Below are 22,500 nucleotides of genomic sequence, written 5' to 3' on the forward strand. Positions count from 1 at the left end.
GCGGCGGCGACGGCGGCGAAGGCCAGCACGAGGATGATCTGTATTGAGGGAACAGTAAGAGGCAGGCAATAATAGATGTAAAAGTTTAGTGGTCATAATAAAAATAATGACATGGATCTACCCTTTACATCACCCGATAAAAAAAAAAAAAATGTGTGCATGTACATACATACATACATATATATGAATATTTATATATATGGTACAAAGAGACAAACTGCTTATACATCTTCATTCGCATTTCCTATGACAATATCCAGAACCAGAATTAGGGAGGTCACCTTGGTGTTCATGGCGGTTGTATCGTTGGAACTGACTCCTAGCTTGCTGGCCATTATATACCGCCGACCAGAATCAGGCCTGAATTTTGTGATATATATAATTTTTTCCTCGGGAATTTTTTGCAATATTCTGTCGTACCAATGCTTTAGCAAACAGCGTATTTGTATGCTCTAGCGAATGGAAGTTCTTTGGATTCTATATGTGTGATCTTTAAATATCCATATATGCAGTGGAAACTCGTCTATATATGTAGCTTTACTCATTAATTTGTTTCAGGGTCCACGTACACCACACGTATTTTTTTCCTCTTCTTCCTAACATTTAAAAAGAAAGAATTTGCAATACAGTACCTGTGTCAGTTCAATGTTCTTTTAGCTTTATTTCATGCTGACCTAATTCGGCTTCAGTTACTGCTACTATTTCTATACAACGAATACTCGTCATGATTAACCAAGTACAGGTTGACGGGCATGAATTTAGAATCTGTTAGTTTGGTATAATATATTCTAGTTAAGTATAGTATTTGTATATCTGCGTTATTTCCTTATTACCTTTATCATCATTGTTATATTTTTGTTGTTATTTAGCATTATTATTATTATCATCATTATCATTATTATTATTATTACTATTATTACTATTATTGTTATTATCGGTATTATCATTACTATTATTGTTATTATTATTACTTTAATAATCACTTACTTATTACTTTATCATTACTTTCTTATTTATGTTGTCATTGTTATTATCATTATTTTTACTTCTACTGTAATTAGTGTCATGATTATCACTATTTTAAGAGACTATGACACTGATCATCAGTTCGCAACCCACCTGACGATGAAGGACCCGGACTGGTATATTCCTGCAGGAGTCAGTTCATACATCGCTGGGGTATATGATAATTTTGGAATTTATTTTGTGTTATTTAATGTCTCCGTATAGTGTGCTGACACATGAATGAATGGTGTATGTGAGGGTTGTCATCGGTTATATTGTCAGACGAATTAGAAAGTGCGGTTGTTTGTGGATATGCGTTTATCCTATTTTCTATAGCTATTGTAGTATAAGTAATGACAACTTGAAATACGCAAGAACACATATTCAGCAAATGTATGAGCTTAATTGTTACTCCATAGCTATTGACAAGTTTGCCGACGATAAGCTGTAGGTTTCTCCACTGAAGCAGATTGTATTGCTGAAACAACCACGAAAACAAGTTCGCCTAGTTCGCATGTTCGTAATAATAATGATTTGCAAAAGTCCATCTCAATCAGATGCTACAAAGTTTGGGTCAAGATGAGTCACAGTACTATCTCAACATGCCTGTCCTGAAAACGAAGAAAAACTAAAAACAAGTTTAGATTACAGAAGTATTTAGAACAGACTTTCCCTTACATTTGCAGCATATTGTTAGCCTCAACAATGTGTTATTTTTTAATCTCAGGTTTGTCAGTGTCGAATAAATAGCTTGAATATATGTACGGTAATATTTTAAAATTATAATAATGATAGAGACCGTGAAATATTCTTTAGTCTCCTGAATTAGACCGATTTCAATTATTTTTGAATCATATATATATGCATACATTTTCTGAGCATCTTTATTGGACATACCCTAAAGCGAAGAAATTTTAAATCATCCACATATACTGCATTCTAAAGGCATAGGGTTCTGTTGCATAATAGAACCTTTAACATTTGGCGAAATATGCTTCTCATGGAAAAAAACGAAAGCACCTAAATAAAATATTTGCAGTTGCTCATTATGATTTATTTGACACATTCACGCTAATAAATACAATCGTTGCATTGGAAATTTAGATGACAATAGGATGTGTCTTTTCAACCGAAGTGTCGGCGGACGTCCTCATCCGAGTGGAAGGACTCGCGGGACTCGAAGCTGCGGAACTCGAAGGATTCACGGGAGTCGAAGTGACGGGGCCTGACGGGGATAGGTGCGGGCCTCTCGAAGGACTCACGTGAGTCAGGGAAACGTGGTCTGGGAGCTGAGTAGACAGGTCTAGGGGCTGAATAGACGGGTCTGGGAGCTTCTCGGGACTCAGCTGAGTCATAGCGAGCCTCGCCCTCGTAGCTAACGTCAGCTACGTAGCCTGAGTCTCCATCCACGAAGTACTTGACGGTCTGGAGGCGGCCGTCGGGGAGCTGCACGTAGTAGGATCCCTGAGTGTTGTCGTCATCGCGAGCCTCCTGGTGTCCGAAGTCGTTGCCGGAGTCGTCGTGGTCGACGGCCCACTGGAAGTCGTACTTGGCCTCAGTGGACTCGAAGGACTCGAAGGATTCCCTGGATGCTACCTGCATGGGGATGGGATACTGAAGTCACGCACGGGTATATCAACACAACTATTCGTTATATAAATGTATTTATTCAGCATTCTTGTCTACTGACCTTTTCTGATATACTAATTATGCATGTATATCCATACACATAACACGTGCACACATAAACCATATACCGTATTCGTATGCGTGTGTGTACATGCATGCAAAAATCTTGTATGTACACATGAATGTATACAATGAATGCAATTAGCCATGTGTTTAAGCACTATTATACTCTACTAGTGAAAGCTATGAGTAAGGCACTTCAGACAGCGAGTAGACTTCGGAGGCTTACCCTGGGGGCGCCGTAGGAGAAGCTCGGCTTGTCGGCGGCGGCGACGGCGGCGAAAGCCAACACGAGGATGATCTGTTATGGGGAGCAAATATGTGGGTTATATATGTAGTAATTGAGTAGAAAATAAAGAAAAATGACATGAATATGCCCATTACTTCACCCGATTATTATTATTAATTTTATATATATATATATGGTATAAAAACCCACAATGTGAAGCTAGATTAATTATACCATAGTATCAACACGGTAGTGTGTTTTCTCCTTTCATATATATATATATATATATATATATATATATATGTATTAAGGTAAGTGGTGGAAGCACAAAGAGACAAACTGCTTATACATCTTCATTCGCATTTCCTAAGACAAGATCCAGAACCAGAATTAGGAAGGTCACCTTGGTGTTCATGGCGGCTGTATCGTTGGAACAGTGACTCCTCCTAGCTTGCTGGCCATTATATACCGCCGACCAGAATCAGGCCTGGTTTTTGTAATACATGTACTTTTTTTCTATTGAAATTTTCATCATATCCCTAGGGCGGGAATCTTTTGCAATATGCTGTCGTACCAATTATTTATTTAAAAGCGTGTTCATATGTTTTGGCGGATGCTAGTTCTTTGAATCCTACATGATTTTTCAATATATATATACAGTGTAAACTCGCCTGTGTATGTTTTTCCAATCAATTTCTTTCAGAGTCCACGTACATCTTCATATCAATTCAAAATAAATAATTTGCAATAAAGCACCACCTGTGTCAGTTCAATATCCTTCAAACTTTATTTCACGCTGACCTAATTCGATTTCACTTATTACTATTGTTACACAACAAATAGAGAGAAAATAATACTTGTTATGGATAACCATTGCACAAGTTGATTAGTTTTGTTATTACGATCATAAAATTGCAACCTACTAGTATGTTTTATTTTTATTCTGATTAATATAGTATTTGTTTCTCTCTAATCTGCGTCATTTGCTTAATATCATTACCATCACTATTATTATAACGTTATTATCATTATTACTATGACTCTTGTTTTTATTATCATTATTACTATGACTCTTGTTTTTATTATCATTATTACTATGCCTCTTGTTATTATTATCATTATTATGATTATTCGTGTTGTTATCTATCATAATTATGGTTATCTCTATTCTAAAAGACGCCACGACCCACTGAACCACGAAGGCGCAAACCACAGCTGGGAGGGAGTATATCATATTGCTAATTGATTTTATGTGATTTGGTATATCCGGAAAATGATCTGACATCCAAATATGGGTATATATGTTTAAATGAACATATGTGTGAACGCAAGTGTGTTTGTATACGTGTGTGTGTATGTCCGTACGTGCGCGCACCTACGTGTGTGTGGTGTGTGTGCGTATGTATTAGGGTTGTCATCGGTTATATTGTCAGACCAATCTTCTATAGCTATTGGCAGTGTAACTAATTGTAGCCTTAAACATGCAAAAATCCAACCACATACACGTGATGTATCTAGCTATTATTCCGTAGCTACTAACAAAATTACCGGCGATAAGCCTTGGGTTATATTGCTGTAACACAGATTGTATTGCTGAAACACAGCCATGAAAGCAAGTTCGTCTGGTTTGCAAGTTCTTAATAATACTGCCTTGCAAAAGTCCATCTCTATCAGATGCTACAAAGTTTAGGTCATCTGAGGATTGGCTAACCTCAGGGGCGACGACAAGGTCAGAAATGCGTCAGTTAACCTACACTTCTAGAGCAGATCCTGAAATAGTGGTGACAATTGACACTACTTTTCAGCCTTTTCAGACTTGAGATTTCAAATTTCAGATCGGGTTTTTGTCCTTTTCATGCCCGACTTTATATTTGTTACAAAATGAAGACCAGTACTAATTAAACATGCTCGTCTAGAAAAAGAAGTAAAACGCAAACCAGGTTTAAATTATAGAAGTACGTGACACTCTGACTTTACCTTACATTTTCAGCATATTGTTAGGCTCTAACGTATGTGGTATTTTTAATCCCAGGTTTTAAAAATTCGAATAGCTTACATGAATAGTTTGAATATGCTGAATATCCGGCAAGATTGATAATAAAGATTGTGAAACGTCTTTTGGTCTTCTGAAGTAGACCTATTATTTATTTTTTAATTAAAAATATGTCAAGAGATTCTCCGTAGTCTTTCCCATGTGTATTTCTTATCGGTGTATAAACAATCTGATAAATGCCATTATTCCATAACCATTCCCTTTCAATATTTTCTCAGTCTGTGTAATATATATATATATATATATATATATATATATATATATATACTCCATGGGACCACCTTTGCTAGAAATAAAATAAAATAACAAAGAATTTTATGTCGGGCTCTACTTCAGTAGTCCAAATAAAAAGGGTTCTGGCAAATATGTTCACCAAAGACTGTTGAATGGAAAATAATTCTGATCGACAGGTTTGCTAAAGACTGTAGACATGAAAATAATTCTGGTTAGCAGCAAGTTTATATGTATTCTTTAGACTCAAATGTGAATAATTCTGCTCAATAGGCTCTTTGAGGTTTGTCGAAATATAGGGTCAGCAATATTTCAAGAAACCTTTATCTCTGATGTCTGAGGTCTTCTGTTCATATAGGCATAAGAATGTGATTTTAAACAATAGCTCCGTGTCCCATAAGCAATGAATATATTGAGATTTCCCTTGATAATGCCATTTGAGCTTAGTGTTTGATTTCTTTAGAGATTTCTGAACATGGAATGATGTAAGTCATATCTAAACTTCAATTTATATTTAAATTATAGCTCATGTAAGAATTGACTGGGTTGTATGAACTATGTAATGTTCATTGATTGATTTATTTTTTTGTTATAAGCAACATTTGGCCAAAAAATGCACTTATCTGAATAAAATACCTACGATTGCTCGTTATCATTTATTTGGCACATTCACACTAATAAATACATTCGCTACACTGGAAATTTAGATTATTATAGGATGTGGCATTTCAACCGAAGTGTCTGCGGACGTCCTCATCCGAGTGGAAGGACTCGCGGGACTCGAAGCTGCCGAACTCGAAGGATTCACGGGAGTCGAAGTGACGGGGCCTGACGGGGATGGGTGCGGGCCTCTCGAAGGACTCACGTGAGTCAGGAATGCGTGGTCTGGGGGCTGAGTAGACGGGTCTGGGGGCAGAATAGACGGGTCTGGGAGCTTCACGGGACTCGGCTGAGTCATAGCGAGCCTCGCCCTCGTAGCTAACGTCAGCTACGTATCCTGAGTCTCCATTCACGTAGTAAGTGACCTTCTGCAGGCGGCCGTCGGGGAGCTGCACGTAGTAGGATCCTTGAGTGTTATCGTCATCACGAGCCTCCTGGTGTCCGAAGTCGTTCCCGGAGTCGTCGTGGTCGACGGCCCACTGGAAGTCGTACTTGGCCTCAGTCGATTCGAAGGACTCGAAGGATTCTCTTGATGCTACCTGCATGGGGATGGGATACTGAAGTCACGCACGGGTATATCAACACAACTATTCGTTATATAAATGTATTTATTCAGCATTCTTGTCTACTGACCTTTTCTGATATACTAATTATGCATGTATATCCATACACATAACACGTGCACACATAAACCATATACCGTATTCGTATGCGTGTGTGTACATGCATGCAAAAATCTTGTATGTACACATGAATGTATACAATGAATGCAATTAGCCATGTGTTTAAGCACTATTATACTCTACTAGTGAAAGCTATGAGTAAGGCACTTCAGACAGCGAGTAGACTTCGGAGGCTTACCCTGGGGGCGCCGTAGGAGAAGCTCGGCTTGTCGGCGGCGGCGACGGCGGCGAAAGCCAACACGAGGATGATCTGTTATGGGGAGCAAATATGTGGGTTATATATGTAGTAATTGAGTAGAAAATAAAGAAAAATGACATGAATATGCCCATTACTTCACCCGATTATTATTATTAATTTTATATATATATATATGGTATAAAAACCCACAATGTGAAGCTAGATTAATTATACCATAGTATCAACACGGTAGTGTGTTTTCTCCTTTCATATATATATATATATATATATATATATATATATGTATTAAGGTAAGTGGTGGAAGCACAAAGAGACAAACTGCTTATACATCTTCATTCGCATTTCCTAAGACAAGATCCAGAACCAGAATTAGGAAGGTCACCTTGGTGTTCATGGCGGCTGTATCGTTGGAACAGTGACTCCTCCTAGCTTGCTGGCCATTATATACCGCCGACCAGAATCAGGCCTGGTTTTTGTAATACATGTACTTTTTTTCTATTGAAATTTTCATCATATCCCTAGGGCGGGAATCTTTTGCAATATGCTGTCGTACCAATTATTTATTTAAAAGCGTGTTCATATGTTTTGGCGGATGCTAGTTCTTTGAATCCTACATGATTTTTCAATATATATATACAGTGTAAACTCGCCTGTGTATGTTTTTCCAATCAATTTCTTTCAGAGTCCACGTACATCTTCATATCAATTCAAAATAAATAATTTGCAATAAAGCACCACCTGTGTCAGTTCAATATCCTTCAAACTTTATTTCACGCTGACCTAATTCGATTTCACTTATTACTATTGTTACACAACAAATAGAGAGAAAATAATACTTGTTATGGATACCCATTGCACAAGTTGATAAGTATTGTTATTACGATGATGAAAGTACAACCTACTAGTATGTTTTATTTTTATTCTGATTAATGTAGTATTTGTTTCTCTCTAATCTGCGTCATTTGCTTAATATCATTACCATCACTATTATTATACCGTTATTATCATTATTACTATGACTCTTGTTTTTATTATCATTATTACCATGACTCTTGTTTTTATTATCATTATTTCTATGACTCTTGTTTTTATTATCATTATTATGATTAATTCTGTTGTTATCTATCATAATTATGGTTATCCCTATTTTAAAAGACGCCACGACCCACTGAACCACGAAGGCGCAAACCACAGCTGGGAGGGAGTATATCATATTGCTAATTGATTTTATGTGATTTGGTATATCCGGAAAATGATCTGACATCCAAATATGGGTATATATGTTTAAGTGAACATATGTGTGAACGCGAGTGTGTTTGTATACGAGTGTGTGTGTATGTCCGTAGGTGCGCGCACCTACGTGTGTGTGTGGTGTGTGCGTATGTATTAGGGTTGTCATCGGTTATATTGTCAGACTAATCTTCTATAGCTATTAGCAGTGTAACTAATTGTAGCCTTAAACATGCAAAAATCCAACCACATACACGTGTCTGTAGCTAGGTATTATTCCGTAGCTACTGACAATGTTACCGGCGATAAGCCTTGGGTTATATTGCTGAAACACAGATTGTATTGTTGAAACACAGCCATGAAAGCAAGTTCGTCTGGTTTGCAAGTTCTTAATAATACTGCCTTGCAAAAGTCCATCTCTATCAGATGCTACAAAGTTTAGGTCATCTGAGGATTGGCTAACCTCAGGGGCGACGACAAGGTCAGAAATGCGTCAGTTAACCTACACTTTTAAAACAGATCCTGAAGTAGTGATGGCATTTGACACCACTTCTCAGCCTTTTCAGGCTTGAGATTTCAAATTTCAGATCGGGTTTTTGTCCTTTTCATGCCCGACTTTATATTTGTTATAAAATGAAGACCAGTACTAATTAAACATGCTCGTCTAGAAAAAGAAGTAAAACGCAAACCAGGTTTAAATTATAGAAGTACGTGACACTCTGACTTTACCTTACATTTTCAGCATATTGTTAGGCTCTAACGTATGTGGTATTTTTAATCCCAGGTTTTAAAAATTCGAATAGCTTACATGAATAGTTTGAATATGCTGAATATCCGGCAAGATTGATAATAAAGATTGTGAAACGTCTTTTGGTCTTCTGAAGTAGACCTATTGCTTATTTTTGAATTAAAAATATGTCAACAAATTTACCGTAGTCTTTCCCATGTGTATTTCTTATCGGTGTATAAACAATCTGATAAATGCCATATTTCCAAAATCATTCCCTTTCAATATTTTCTCAGTCTGTGTAATATATATATATATATATATATATATATATAATCCATAGGACCATCTTTGCTAGAAATAAAATAAAATAACAAAGAATTTTATGTCGGGCTCTACTTCAGTAGTCCAAATAAAAAGGGTTCTGGCAAATATGTTCACCAAAGACTGTTGAATAGAAAATGATTCTGATTGACAGGTTTGATAGACTGTAGACATGAAAATAATTCTGGTTAGCAGCAAGTTTATATGTATTCTTTAGACTCAAATGTGAATAATTCTGCTCAATAGGCTCTCTTAAGTTTGTCGAAATATAGGGTCAGCAATATTTCAAGAAACATTTATCTCTGATGTCTGAGGTCTTCTGTTCATATAGGCATAAGAATGTGATTTTAAACAATAGCTCCGTGTCCCATAAGCAATAAATATATGGAGATTTCCCTTGATAATGTCATTTGAGCTTAGTGTTTGATTTATTTAGAGATTTCTGAACATGAAATGATGTAAGTCATATCTAAACTTCAATTGATATTTAAATTATAGCTCATGTAAGAATTGACTGGGTTGTATGAACTATGTAATGTTCATTGATTGATTTATTTTTTTGTTATAAGCAACATTTGGCCAAAAAATGCACTTATCTGAATAAAATACCTACGATTGCTCGTTATCATTTATTTGGCACATTCACACTAATAAATACATTCGCTACACTGGAAATTTAGATTATTATAGGATGAGGCTTTTCAACCGAAGTGTCTGCGGACGTCCTCATCCGAGTGGAAGGACTCGCGGGACTCGAAGCTGCCGAACTCGAAGGATTCACGGGAGTCGAAGTGACGGGGCCTGACGGGGATGGGTGCGGGCCTCTCGAAGGACTCACGTGAGTCAGGAATGCGTGGTCTGGGGGCTGAGTAGACGGGTCTGGGGGCTGAATAGACGGGTCTGGGAGCTTCACGGGACTCAGCTGAGTCATAGCGAGCCTCGCCCTCGTAGCTAACGTCAGCTACGTATCCTGAGTCTCCATTCACGTAGTAAGTGACCTTCTGCAGGCGGCCGTCGGGGAGCTGCACGTAGTAGGATCCTTGAGTGTTATCGTTATCACGAGCCTCCTGGTGTCCGAAGTCGTTCCCGGAGTCGTCGTGGTCGACGGCCCACTGGAAGTCGTACTTGGCCTCAGTCGATTCGAAGGACTCGAAGGATTCCCTTGATGCTACCTGTATGATGATAGAACAACTTACTGTTTACATGATAAGCTTTAGTCGATAATTTACTCAGCATGTTGACGTGAATGTAAACAGTGCATACATATGCATGCACTGTTAAGTTTCCCTGATGACAACTATGAACAAGGACACCATATACATCAAAAGGGCATCGTAAGCTTACCCTGGGGGCGCCGTAGGAGAAGCTCGGCTTGTCGGCGGCGGCGACGGCGGCGAAGGCCAGCACGAGGATGATCTGTTGCGGGGAGCAGAAATAACTAGGTCGTTGGCCAAAGCTTTGTTAAATGCTACATGCAATAATTGTGAATACAATAAGAAATCGAAGCTGACATGAATCTACCCATTGCTCTACACGAGTATTATCTATATCGCAAAGAAACGCACAGAAACTACTTGTCTTCACTTGCATTTCTTAACTCTAAATACAAGATCCACGGTCAGTGTTTGGGAGCTCACCTTGGTGTTCATGGCGGCTGCGTGTCAGACGGAACTGTGTCTTCGCCTCACTTGCTGGCTGTTATATACGGCCAGAATCTTGTTTTTGCGAGTTGTTTTTTTCCTTTGAATGAAATTTTCTTCATATTCCTAGGGAGGGAATCTTTTGCAATAGTGTCAATGACAGTTTGATCATGTGCTGTAGCATTGACTTGTTTCTGTTTGGTCTTTATAATGATCTTAGCTGTTGGCGCGGCATATAATTTTAAATGATTAATCAGACCATAAAAAAGAGTAAACACATACCTATTACTCAATATTCCCTGAAAAAAAAAAAAATCATCAAAGTATGTACAAAATCTATGTACATGATATATATATATATTTTTTAGATCTCACAGAGGAAAGGTTTTGATTTGGTTTCATGAATTGGCCTCATGATCCGATTGAACGCCTAGTGTTTACTGTAATGTTTGTACTTTTGCATTGCAACTATTGAAATGATGCCGACCAACAGAAAAAAATAATTACTCATGTTCATAGTTAATTTGAAGGATATTATTGTTTTTAGTCATGAGGTTAAAATCTTCTGTTATACCGCTTGATGTTTAGTTTCTATCCAATTTGTTACTTAATATTCTGAATTATCATTATCATTGTCACTATTAATTTAGGAAACGCAGCCACATGGTCGCGACCCCCATCAGGGTGGGGACTAGCACGTGTGACCCAGACTGGTATATTCTAGTAGAGTTGGTTCATTAATTGATGGCATATATGAGTGATTTGATTTATTTAGTGTGATCTGATATGTCATTATTGCTACGACTCTTGTTTTTATTATCATTATTATGATTAATCTTGTTGTTATCTATCATAATTATGGTTATCCCTATTTTAAAAGACGCCACGACCCACTGAACCACGAAGGCGCAAACCACAGCTGGGAGGGAGTATATCATATTGCTAATTGATTTTATGTGATTTGGTATATCCGGAAAATGATCTGACATCCAAATATGGGTATATATGTTTAAGTGAACATATGTGTGAACGCGAGTGTGTTTGTATACGAGTGTGTGTGTGTATGTCCGTAGGTGCGCGCACCTACGTGTGTGTGTGGTGTGTGCGTATGTATTAGGGTTGTCATCGGTTATATTGCCAGACTAATCTTCTATAGCTATTAGCAGTGTAACTAATTGTAGCCTTAAACATGCAAAAATCCAACCACATACACGTGTCTGTAGCTAGGTATTATTCCGTAGCTACTGACAATGTTACCGGCGATAAGCCTTGGGTTATATTGCTGAAACACAGATTGTATTGTTGAAACACAGCCATGAAAGCAAGTTCGTCTGGTTTGCAAGTTCTTAATAATACTGCCTTGCAAAAGTCCATCTCTATCAGATGCTACAAAGTTTAGGTCATCTGAGGATTGGCTAACCTCAGGGGCGACGACAAGGTCAGAAATGCGTCAGTTAACCTACACTTTTAAAACAGATCCTGAAGTAGTGATGGCATTTGACACCACTTCTCAGCCTTTTCAGGCTTGAGATTTCAAATTTCAGATCGTGTTTTTGTCCTTTTCATGCCCGACTTTATATTTGTTACAAAATGAAGACCAGTACTAATTAAACATGCTCGTCTAGAAAAAGAAGTAAAACGCAAACAAGGTTTAAATTATAGAAGTACGTGACACTCTGACTTTACCTTACATTTTCAGCATATTGTTAGGCTCTAACGTATGTGTATTTTTAATCCCAGGTTTTAAAAATTCGAATAGCTTACATGAATAGTTTGAATATGCTGAATATCCGGCAAGATTGATAATAAAGATTGTGAAACGTCTTTTGGTCTTCTGAAGTAGACCTATTGCTTATTTTTGAATTAAAAATATGTCAACAAATTTACCGTAGTCTTTCCCATGTGTATTTCTTATCGGTGTATAAACAATCTGATAAATGCCATATTTCCAAAATCATTCCCTTTCAATATTTTCTCAGTCTGTGTAATATATATATATATATATATATAATCCATAGGACCATCTTTGCTAGAAATAAAATAAAATAACAAAGAATTTTATGTCGGGCTCTACTTCAGTAGTCCAAATAAAAAGGGTTCTGGCAAATATGTTCACCAAAGACTGTTGAATAGAAAATAATTCTGATTGACAGGTTTGATAGACTGTAGACATGAAAATAATTCTGGTTAGCAGCAAAATTATATGTATTCTTTAGACTCAAATGTGAATAATTCTGCTCAATAGGCTCTCTTGAGGTTTGTCGAAATATAGGGTCAGCAATATTTCAAGAAACATTTATCTCTGATGTCTGAGGTCTTCTGTTCATATAGACATAAGAATGTGATTTTAAACAATAGCTCCGTGTCCCATAAGCAATAAATATATGGAGATTTCCCTTGATAATGTCATTTGAGCTTAGTGTTTGATTTATTTAGAGATTTCTGAACATGGAATGATGTAAGTCATATCTAAACTTCAATTGATATTTAAATTATAGCTCATGTAAGAATTGACTGGGTTGTATGAACTATGTAATGTTCATTGATTGATTTATTTTTTTGTTATAAGCAACATTTGGCCAAAAAATGCACTTATCTGAATAAAATACCTACGATTGCTCGTTATCATTTATTTGGCACATTCACACTAATAAATACATTCGCTACACTGGAAATTTAGATTATTATAGGATGAGGCTTTTCAACCGAAGTGTCTGCGGACGTCCTCATCCGAGTGGAAGGACTCGCGGGACTCGAAGCTGCCGAACTCGAAGGATTCACGGGAGTCGAAGTGACGGGGCCTGACGGGGATGGGTGCGGGCCTCTCGAAGGACTCACGTGAGTCAGGAATGCGTGGTCTGGGGGCTGAGTAGACGGGTCTGGGGGCTGAATAGACGGGTCTGGGAGCTTCACGGGACTCAGCTGAGTCATAGCGAGCCTCGCCCTCGTAGCTAACGTCAGCTACGTATCCTGAGTCTCCATTCACGTAGTAAGTGACCTTCTGCAGGCGGCCGTCGGGGAGCTGCACGTAGTAGGATCCTTGAGTGTTATCGTTATCACGAGCCTCCTGGTGTCCGAAGTCGTTCCCGGAGTCGTCGTGGTCGACGGCCCACTGGAAGTCGTACTTGGCCTCAGTCGATTCGAAGGACTCGAAGGATTCCCTTGATGCTACCTGTATGATGATAGAACAACTTATTGTTTACATGATAAGCTTTGGTCGATAATTTACTCAGCATGTTGACGTGAATGTAAACAGTGCATACATATGCATGCACTGTTAAGTTTCCCTGATGACAACTATGAACAAGGACACCATATACATCAAAAGGGCATCGTAAGCTTACCCTGGGGGCGCCGTAGGAGAAGCTCGGCTTGTCGGCGGCGGCGACGGCGGCGAAGGCCAGCACGAGGATGATCTGTTGCGGGGAGCAGAAATAACTAGGTCGTTGGCCAAAGCTTTGTTAAATGCTACATGCAATAATTGTGAATACAATAAGAAATCGAAGCTGACATGAATCTACCCATTGCTCTACACGAGTATTATCTATATCGCAAAGAAACGCACAGAAACTACTTGTCTTCACTTGCATTTCTTAACTCTAAATACAAGATCCACGGTCAGTGTTTGGGAGCTCACCTTGGTGTTCATGGCGGCTGCGTGTCAGACGGAACTGTGTCTTCGCCTCACTTGCTGGCTGTTATATACGGCCAGAATCTTGTTTTTGCGAGTTTTTTTTTTTTTTTAATGAAATTTTCTTCATATTCCTAGGGAGGGAATCTTTTGCAATATAGTGTCAATAACAGATTGATCATGTGCTGTAGCATTGACTTGTTTCTGTTTGGTCTTTATAATGATCTTAGCTGTTGGCGCGGCATATAATTTTAAATGATTAATCAGACCATAAAAAAGAGTAAACACATACCTATTACTCAATATTCCCTGAAAAAAAAAAAAATCATCAAAGTATGTACAAAATCTATGTACATGATATATATATATTTTTTTAGATCTCACAGAGGAAAGGTTTTGATTTGGTTTCATGAATTGGCCTCATGATCCGATTGAACGCCTAGTGTTTACTGTAATGTTTGTACTTTTGCATTGCAACTATTGAAATGATGCCGACCAACAGAAAAAATAATTACTCATGTTCATAGTTAATTTGAAGGATATTATTGTTTTTAGTCATGAGGTTAAAATCTTCTGTTATACCGCTTGATGTTTAGTTTCTATCCAATTTGTTACTTAATATTCTGAATTATCATTATCATTGTCACTATTAATTTAGGAAACGCAGCCACATGGTCGCGACCCCCATCAGGGTGGGGACTAGCACGTGTGACCCAGACTGATATATTCTAGTAGAGTTGGTTCATTAATTGATGGCGTATATGAGTGATTTGATTTATTTAGTGTGATCTGATATGTCATTATTGCTACGACTCTTGTTTTTATTATCATTATTATGATTAATCTTGTTGTTATCTATCATAATTATGGTTATCCCTATTTTAAAAGACGCCACGACCCACTGAACCACGAAGGCGCAAACCACAGCTTGGAGGGAGTATATCATATTGCTAATTGATTTTATGTGATTTGGTATATCCGGAAAATGATCTGACATTCAAATATGGGTATATATATGTTTAAGTGAACATATATGTGAACGCGAGTGTGTTTGTATACGAGTGTGTGTGTGTATGTCCGTACGGTGCGCGCACCTACGTGTGTGTGTGGTGTGTGCGTATGTATTAGGGTTGTCATCGGTTATATTGTCAGACTAATCTTCTATAGCTATTAGCAGTGTAACTAATTGTAGCCTTAAACATGCAAAAATCCAACCACATACACGTGTCTGTAGCTAGGTATTATTCCGTAGCTACTGACAATGTTACCGGCGATAAGCCTTGGGTTATATTGCTGAAACACAGATTGTATTGTTGAAACACAGCCATGAAAGCAAGTTCGTCTGGTTTGCAAGTTCTTAATAATACTGCCTTGCAAAAGTCCATCTCTATCAGATGCTACAAAGTTTAGGTCATCTGAGGATTGGCTAACCTCAGGGGCGACGACAAGGTCAGAAATGCGTCAGTTAACCTACACTTTTAAACAGATCCTGAAGTAGTTGTGACAATTGACACCACTGCTCAGCCTTTTCAGACTTGAGATTTCAAATTTCAGATCGTGTTTTTGTCCTTTTCATGCCCGACTTTATATTTGTTACAAAATGAAGACCAGTACTAATTAAACATGCTCGTCTAGAAAAAAAAGGAAAACGCAAACCAGGTTTAAATTATAGAAGTACGTGACACTCTGACTTTACCTTACATTTTCAGCATATTGTTAGGCTCTAACGTATGTTATTTTTAATCCCAGGTTTTAAAAATTCGAATAGCTTACATGAATAGTTTGAATATGCTGAATATCCGGCAAGATTGATAATAAAGATTGTGAAACGTCTTTTGGTCTTCTGAAGTAGACCTATTGCTTATTTTTGAATTAAAAGTATGTCAACAAATTTACCGTAGTCTTTCCCATGTGTATTTCTTATCGGTGTATAAACAATCTGATAAATGCCATATTTCCATAATCATTCCCTTTCAATATTTTCTCAGTCTGTGTAATATATATATATATATATATAATCCATAGGACCATCTTTGCTAGAAATAAAATAAAATAACAAAGAATTTTATGTCGGGCTCTACTTCAGTAGTCCAAATAAAAAGGGTTCTGGCAAATATGTTCACCAAAGACTGTTGAATGGAAAATAATTCTGATTGACAGGTTTGATAGACTGTAGACATGAAAATAATTCTGGTTAGCAGCAAGTTTATATGTATTCTTTAGACTCAAATGTGAATAATTCTGCTCAATAGGCTCTTTGAGGTTTGTCGAAATATAGGGTCAGCAATATTTCAAGAAACATTTATCTGTGATGTCTGAGGTCTTCTGTTCATATAGGCATAAGAATGTGATTTTAAACAATAGCTCCGTGTCCCATAAGCAATAAATATATGGAGATTTCCCTTGATAATGTCATTTGAGCTTAGTGTTTGATTTCTTTAGAGATTTCTGAACATGGAATGATGTAAGTCATAACTAAACTTCAATTGATATTTAAATTATAGCTCATGTAAGAATTGACTGGGTTGTATGAACTATGTAATGTTCATTGATTGATTTATTTTTTTGTTATAAGCAACATTTGGCCAAAAAATGCACTTATCTGAATAAAATACCTACGATTGCTCGTTATCATTTATTTGGCACATTCACACTAATAAATACATTCGCTACACTGGAAATTTAGATTATTATAGGATGAGGCTTTTCAACCGAAGTGTCTGCGGACGTCCTCATCCGAGTGGAAGGACTCGCGGGACTCGAAGCTGCCGAACTCGAAGGATTCACGGGAGTCGAAGTGACGGGGCCTGACGGGGATGGGTGCGGGCCTCTCGAAGGACTCACGTGAGTCAGGAATGCGTGGTCTGGGGGCTGAGTAGACGGGTCTGGGGGCTGAATAGACGGGTCTGGGAGCTTCACGGGACTCAGCTGAGTCATAGCGAGCCTCGCCCTCGTAGCTAACGTCAGCTACGTATCCTGAGTCTCCATTCACGTAGTAAGTGACCTTCTGCAGGCGGCCGTCGGGGAGCTGCACGTAGTAGGATCCTTGAGTGTTATCGTTATCACGAGCCTCCTGGTGTCCGAAGTCGTTCCCGGAGTCGTCGTGGTCGACGGCCCACTGGAAGTCGTACTTGGCCTCAGTCGATTCGAAGGACTCGAAGGATTCCCTTGATGCTACCTGTATGATGATAGAACAACTTATTGTTTACATGATAAGCTTTGGTCGATAATTTACTCAGCATGTTGACGTGAATGTAAACAGTGCATACATATGCATGCACTGTTAAGTTTCCCTGATGACAACTATGAACAAGGACACCATATACATCAAAAGGGCATCGTAAGCTTACCCTGGGGGCGCCGTAGGAGAAGCTCGGCTTGTCGGCGGCGGCGACGGCGGCGAAGGCCAGCACGAGGATGATCTGTTGCGGGGAGCAGAAATAACTAGGTCGTTGGCCAAAGCTTTGTTAAATGCTACATGCAATAATTGTGAATACAATAAGAAATCGAAGCTGACATGAATCTACCCATTGCTCTACACGAGTATTATCTATATCGCAAAGAAACGCACAGAAACTACTTGTCTTCACTTGCATTTCTTAACTCTAAATACAAGATCCACGGTCAGTGTTTGGGAGCTCACCTTGGTGTTCATGGCGGCTGCGTGTCAGACGGAACTGTGTCTTCGCCTCACTTGCTGGCTGTTATATACGGCCAGAATCTTGTTTTTGCGAGTTGTTTTTTTCCTTTGAATGAAATTTTCTTCATATTCCTAGGGAGGGAATCTTTTGCAATATAGTGTCAATGACAGTTTGATCATGTGCTGTAGCATTGACTTGTTTCTGTTTGGTCTTTATAATGATCTTAGCTGTTGGCGCGGCATATAATTTTAAATGATTAATCAGACCATAAAAAAGAGTAAACACATACCTATTACTCAATATTCCCTGAAAAAAAAAAAATCATCAAAGTATGTACACAATCTATGTACATGATATATATATATTTTTTTAGATCTCACAGAGGAAAGGTTTTGATTTGGTTTCATGAATTGGCCTCATGATCCGATTGAACGCCTAGTGTTTACTGTAATGTTTGTACTTTTGCATTGCAACTATTGAAATGATGCCGACCAACAGAAAAAAAATAATTACTCATGTTCATAGTTAATTTGAAGGATATTATTGTTTTTAGTCATGAGGTTAAAATCTTCTGTTATACCGCTTGATGTTTAGTTTCTATCCAATTTGTTACTTAATATTCTGAATTATCATTATCATTGTCACTATTAATTTAGGAAACGCAGCCACATGGTTGCGACCCCCATCAGGGTGGGGACTAGCACGTGTGACCCAGACTGATATATACTAGTAGAGTTGGTTCATTAATTGATGGCGTATATGAGTGATTTGATTTATTTAGTGTGATCTGATATGTCATTATTGCTACGACTCTTGTTTTTATTATCATTATTATGATTAATCTTGTTGTTATCTATCATAATTATGGTTATCCCTATTTTAAAAGACGCCACGACCCACTGAACCACGAAGGCGCAAACCACAGCTGGGAGGGAGTATATCATATTGCTAATTGATTTTATGTGATTTGGTATATCCGGAAAATGATCTGACATCCAAATATGGGTATATATGTTTAAGTGAACATATGTGTGAACGCGAGTGTGTTTGTATACGAGTGTGTGTGTATGTCCGTAGGTGCGCGCACCTACGTGTGTGTGTGGTGTGTGCGTATGTATTAGGGTTGTCATCGGTTATATTGTCAGACTAATCTTCTATAGCTATTAGCAGTGTAACTAATTGTAGCCTTAAACATGCAAAAATCCAACCACATACACGTGTCTGTAGCTAGGTATTATTCCGTAGCTACTGACAATGTTACCGGCGATAAGCCTTGGGTTATATTGCTGAAACACAGATTGTATTGTTGAAACACAGCCATGAAAGCAAGTTCGTCTGGTTTGCAAGTTCTTAATAATACTGCCTTGCAAAAGTCCATCTCTATCAGATGCTACAAAGTTTAGGTCATCTGAGGATTGGCTAACCTCAGGGGCGACGACAAGGTCAGAAATGCGTCAGTTAACCTACACTTTTAAAACAGATCCTGAAGTAGTGATGGCATTTGACACCACTTCTCAGCCTTTTCAGGCTTGAGATTTCAAATTTCAGATCGTGTTTTTGTCCTTTTCATGCCCGACTTTATATTTGTTACAAAATGAAGACCAGTACTAATTAAACATGCTCGTCTAGAAAAAGAAGTAAAACGCAAACCAGGTTTAAATTATAGAAGTACGTGACACTCTGACTTTACCTTACATTTTCAGCATATTGTTAGGCTCTAACGTATGTTATTTTTAATCCCAGGTTTTAAAAATTCGAATAGCTTACATGAATAGTTTGAATATGCTGAATATCCGGCAAGATTGATAATAAAGATTGTGAAACGTCTTTTGGTCTTCTGAAGTAGACCTATTGCTTATTTTTGAATTAAAAATATGTCAAAAGATTCTCCGTAGTCTTTCCCATGTGTATTTCTTATCGGTGTATAAACAATCTGATAAATGCCATATTTCCATAATCATTCCCTTTCAATATTTTCTCAGTCTGGGTAATATATATATATATATATATATATATATATATATAATCCATAGGACCATCTTTGCTAGAAATAAAATAAAATAACAAAGAATTTTATGTCGGGCTCTACTTCAGTAGTCCAAATAAAAAGGGTTCTGGCAAATATGTTCACCAAAGACTGTTGAATAGAAAATGATTCTGATTGACAGGTTTGATAGACTGTAGACATGAAAATAATTCTGGTTAGCAGCAAGTTTATATGTATTCTTTAGACTCAAATGTGAATAATTCTGCTCAATAGGCTCTTTGAGGTTTGTCGAAATATAGGGTCAGCAATATTTCAAGAAACATTTATCTGTGATGTCTGAGGTCTTCTGTTCATATAGGCATAAGAATGTGATTTTAAACAATAGCTCCGTGTCCCATAAGCAATAAATATATGGAGATTTCCCTTGATAATGTCATTTGAGCTTAGTGTTTGATTTCTTTAGAGATTTCTGAACATGGAATGATGTAAGTCATATCTAAACTTCAATTGATATTTAAATTATAGCTCATGTAAGAATTGACTGGGTTGTATGAACTATGTAATGTTCATTGATTGATTTATTTTTTAGTTATAAGCAACATTTGGCCAAAAATGCACTTATCTGAATAAAATACCTACGATTGCTCGTTATCATTTATTTGGCACATTCACACTAATAAATACATTCGCTACACTGGAAATTTAGATTATTATAGGATGAGGCTTTTCAACCGAAGTGTCTGCGGACGTCCTCATCCGAGTGGAAGGACTCGCGGGACTCGAAGCTGCCGAACTCGAAGGATTCACGGGAGTCGAAGTGACGGGGCCTGACGGGGATGGGTGCGGGCCTCTCGAAGGACTCACGTGAGTCAGGAATGCGTGGTCTGGGGGCTGAGTAGACGGGTCTGGGGGCTGAATAGACGGGTCTGGGAGCTTCACGGGACTCAGCTGAGTCATAGCGAGCCTCGCCCTCGTAGCTAACGTCAGCTACGTATCCTGAGTCTCCATTCACGTAGTAAGTGACCTTCTGCAGGCGGCCGTCGGGGAGCTGCACGTAGTAGGATCCTTGAGTGTTATCGTTATCACGAGCCTCCTGGTGTCCGAAGTCGTTCCCGGAGTCGTCGTGGTCGACGGCCCACTGGAAGTCGTACTTGGCCTCAGTCGATTCGAAGGACTCGAAGGATTCCCTTGATGCTACCTGTATGATGATAGAACAACTTATTGTTTACATGATAAGCTTTGGTCGATAATTTACTCAGCATGTTGACGTGAATGTAAACAGTGCATACATATGCATGCACTGTTAAGTTTCCCTGATGACAACTATGAACAAGGACACCATATACATCAAAAGGGCATCGTAAGCTTACCCTGGGGGCGCCGTAGGAGAAGCTCGGCTTGTCGGCGGCGGCGACGGCGGCGAAGGCCAGCACGAGGATGATCTGTTGCGGGGAGCAGAAATAACTAGGTCGTTGGCCAAAGCTTTGTTAAATGCTACATGCAATAATTGTGAATACAATAAGAAATCGAAGCTGACATGAATCTACCCATTGCTCTACACGAGTATTATCTATATCGCAAAGAAACGCACAGAAACTACTTGTCTTCACTTGCATTTCTTAACTCTAAATACAAGATCCACGGTCAGTGTTTGGGAGCTCACCTTGGTGTTCATGGCGGCTGCGTGTCAGACGGAACTGTGTCTTCGCCTCACTTGCTGGCTGTTATATACGGCCAGAATCTGGTTTATGCGAGTTTTTTTTTTTTTTTTTTTTTTTTTTTTTTTTTTTTTTTGAATGAAATTTTCTTCATATTCCTAGGGAGGGAATCTTTTGCAATATAGTGCCAATGACAGTTTGATCATGTGCTGTAGCATTCACTTGTTTCTGTTTGGTCTTTATAATGATCTTAGCTGTTGGCGCGGCAGATAATTTTAAATGATTAATCAGACCATAAAAAAGTGTAAACACGTACCTATTACTCCATATTCCCTGAAAAAAATCATCAAAGTATGTACAAAATCTATGTACATGATATATATATATTTTTTTTAGATCTCACAGAGGAAAGGTTTTGATTTGGTTTCATGAATTGGCCTCATGATCCGATTGAACGCCTAGTGTTTACTGTAATGTGTCTACTTCTGCATTGCAACTATTGAAATGATGCCGACCAACAGAAAAAATAATTACTCATGTTCATAGTTAATATTAAGGTTATTATTGTTTTTAGTCATGAGGGTAAAATCTTCTGTTATACTGCATGATGTTTGATTTCTATCCAATTTGTTTCTTAGTATTTTGAATTATCATTATCATCGTCACTATTAATTTAAGAGACGCAGCCACATGGTCGCGACCCCCATCAGGGTGGGGACCAGCACGTTGGACCCAGACTGGTATATTCTAGTAGAATTGGTTCATTAATTGATGGCGTATAAGAGCGATTTAATTTATTGAGTGTGATTTGATATGTCATTATTGCTACGACTCTTGTTTTTATTATCATTATTATGATTAATCTTGTTGTTATCTATCATAATTATGGTTATCCCTATTTTAAAAGACGCCA

General features: G+C 38.1%; 6 protein-coding genes across 6 annotated transcripts; all 6 read right to left on the reverse strand.

The window, feature by feature from the left end:
* Positions 1-2,043: 2,043 nt before the first annotated feature.
* On the reverse strand, positions 2,044-3,364 carry LOC125032176 (pro-resilin-like). The gene is made up of 3 exons (XM_047623257.1): positions 3,327-3,364; positions 2,924-2,995; positions 2,044-2,601 (listed from the first exon to the last, which is right to left on the reverse strand). Exons 1-3 carry the CDS (start codon positions 3,336-3,338, stop codon positions 2,131-2,133), a joined length of 555 nt encoding a protein of 184 aa, XP_047479213.1. The 5' UTR covers positions 3,339-3,364; the 3' UTR covers positions 2,044-2,130.
* Positions 3,365-5,848: 2,484 nt separating this feature from the next.
* Positions 5,849-7,143, reverse strand: LOC125032057 (pro-resilin-like). The gene is made up of 3 exons (XM_047623021.1): positions 7,078-7,143; positions 6,729-6,800; positions 5,849-6,406 (listed from the first exon to the last, which is right to left on the reverse strand). The coding sequence occupies exons 1-3, from the start codon at positions 7,141-7,143 to the stop codon at positions 5,936-5,938; spliced, it is 609 nt and encodes a 202-aa protein (XP_047478977.1). The 3' UTR covers positions 5,849-5,935.
* A 2,501-nt stretch (positions 7,144-9,644) lies between these two features.
* LOC125032175 (pro-resilin-like) lies at positions 9,645-10,691 on the reverse strand. Its single transcript, XM_047623256.1, has 3 exons — positions 10,668-10,691; positions 10,375-10,446; positions 9,645-10,202 (listed from the first exon to the last, which is right to left on the reverse strand). The coding sequence occupies exons 1-3, from the start codon at positions 10,677-10,679 to the stop codon at positions 9,732-9,734; spliced, it is 555 nt and encodes a 184-aa protein (XP_047479212.1). The 5' UTR covers positions 10,680-10,691; the 3' UTR covers positions 9,645-9,731.
* A 2,593-nt stretch (positions 10,692-13,284) lies between these two features.
* Positions 13,285-14,331, reverse strand: LOC125032177 (pro-resilin-like). The gene is made up of 3 exons (XM_047623258.1): positions 14,308-14,331; positions 14,015-14,086; positions 13,285-13,842 (listed from the first exon to the last, which is right to left on the reverse strand). The coding sequence occupies exons 1-3, from the start codon at positions 14,317-14,319 to the stop codon at positions 13,372-13,374; spliced, it is 555 nt and encodes a 184-aa protein (XP_047479214.1). The 5' UTR covers positions 14,320-14,331; the 3' UTR covers positions 13,285-13,371.
* A 2,590-nt stretch (positions 14,332-16,921) lies between these two features.
* LOC125032178 (pro-resilin-like) lies at positions 16,922-17,968 on the reverse strand. Its single transcript, XM_047623259.1, has 3 exons — positions 17,945-17,968; positions 17,652-17,723; positions 16,922-17,479 (listed from the first exon to the last, which is right to left on the reverse strand). Exons 1-3 carry the CDS (start codon positions 17,954-17,956, stop codon positions 17,009-17,011), a joined length of 555 nt encoding a protein of 184 aa, XP_047479215.1. The 5' UTR covers positions 17,957-17,968; the 3' UTR covers positions 16,922-17,008.
* A 2,601-nt stretch (positions 17,969-20,569) lies between these two features.
* LOC125032179 (pro-resilin-like) lies at positions 20,570-21,616 on the reverse strand. Its single transcript, XM_047623260.1, has 3 exons — positions 21,593-21,616; positions 21,300-21,371; positions 20,570-21,127 (listed from the first exon to the last, which is right to left on the reverse strand). The coding sequence occupies exons 1-3, from the start codon at positions 21,602-21,604 to the stop codon at positions 20,657-20,659; spliced, it is 555 nt and encodes a 184-aa protein (XP_047479216.1). The 5' UTR covers positions 21,605-21,616; the 3' UTR covers positions 20,570-20,656.
* Positions 21,617-22,500: the final 884 nt, after the last annotated feature.

The sequence above is a fragment of the Penaeus chinensis genome, chromosome 14 (genome assembly GCF_019202785.1).
Source record: "Penaeus chinensis breed Huanghai No. 1 chromosome 14, ASM1920278v2, whole genome shotgun sequence".
Lineage (NCBI taxonomy): Eukaryota > Metazoa > Arthropoda > Malacostraca > Decapoda > Penaeidae > Penaeus > Penaeus chinensis.

Excerpts from the sequence above, each read along its gene's own strand:
- LOC125032178 (XM_047623259.1), bottom strand. Across the intron at positions 17,480-17,651 it reads TCTCCTACGGCGCCCCCAGG|GTAGCATCAAGGGAATCCTT; the intron begins GTAAGCTTACGA and ends ATCATCATACAG.
- LOC125032057 (XM_047623021.1), bottom strand. The coding sequence starts at position 7,143 with ATGAACACCAAGGTGACCTTCCTAATTCTGGTTCTGGATCTTGTCTTA. Across the intron at positions 6,801-7,077 it reads TAGGAAATGCGAATGAAGAT|ATCATCCTCGTGTTGGCTTT; the intron begins GTATAAGCAGTT and ends TCCCCATAACAG. Across the intron at positions 6,407-6,728 it reads TCTCCTACGGCGCCCCCAGG|GTAGCATCAAGAGAATCCTT; the intron begins GTAAGCCTCCGA and ends ATCCCCATGCAG.
- LOC125032176 (XM_047623257.1), bottom strand. Across the intron at positions 2,602-2,923 it reads TCTCCTACGGCGCCCCCAGG|GTAGCATCCAGGGAATCCTT; the intron begins GTAAGCCTCCGA and ends ATCCCCATGCAG.
- LOC125032177 (XM_047623258.1), bottom strand. Across the intron at positions 13,843-14,014 it reads TCTCCTACGGCGCCCCCAGG|GTAGCATCAAGGGAATCCTT; the intron begins GTAAGCTTACGA and ends ATCATCATACAG.
- LOC125032175 (XM_047623256.1), bottom strand. Across the intron at positions 10,203-10,374 it reads TCTCCTACGGCGCCCCCAGG|GTAGCATCAAGGGAATCCTT; the intron begins GTAAGCTTACGA and ends ATCATCATACAG.
- LOC125032179 (XM_047623260.1), bottom strand. Across the intron at positions 21,128-21,299 it reads TCTCCTACGGCGCCCCCAGG|GTAGCATCAAGGGAATCCTT; the intron begins GTAAGCTTACGA and ends ATCATCATACAG.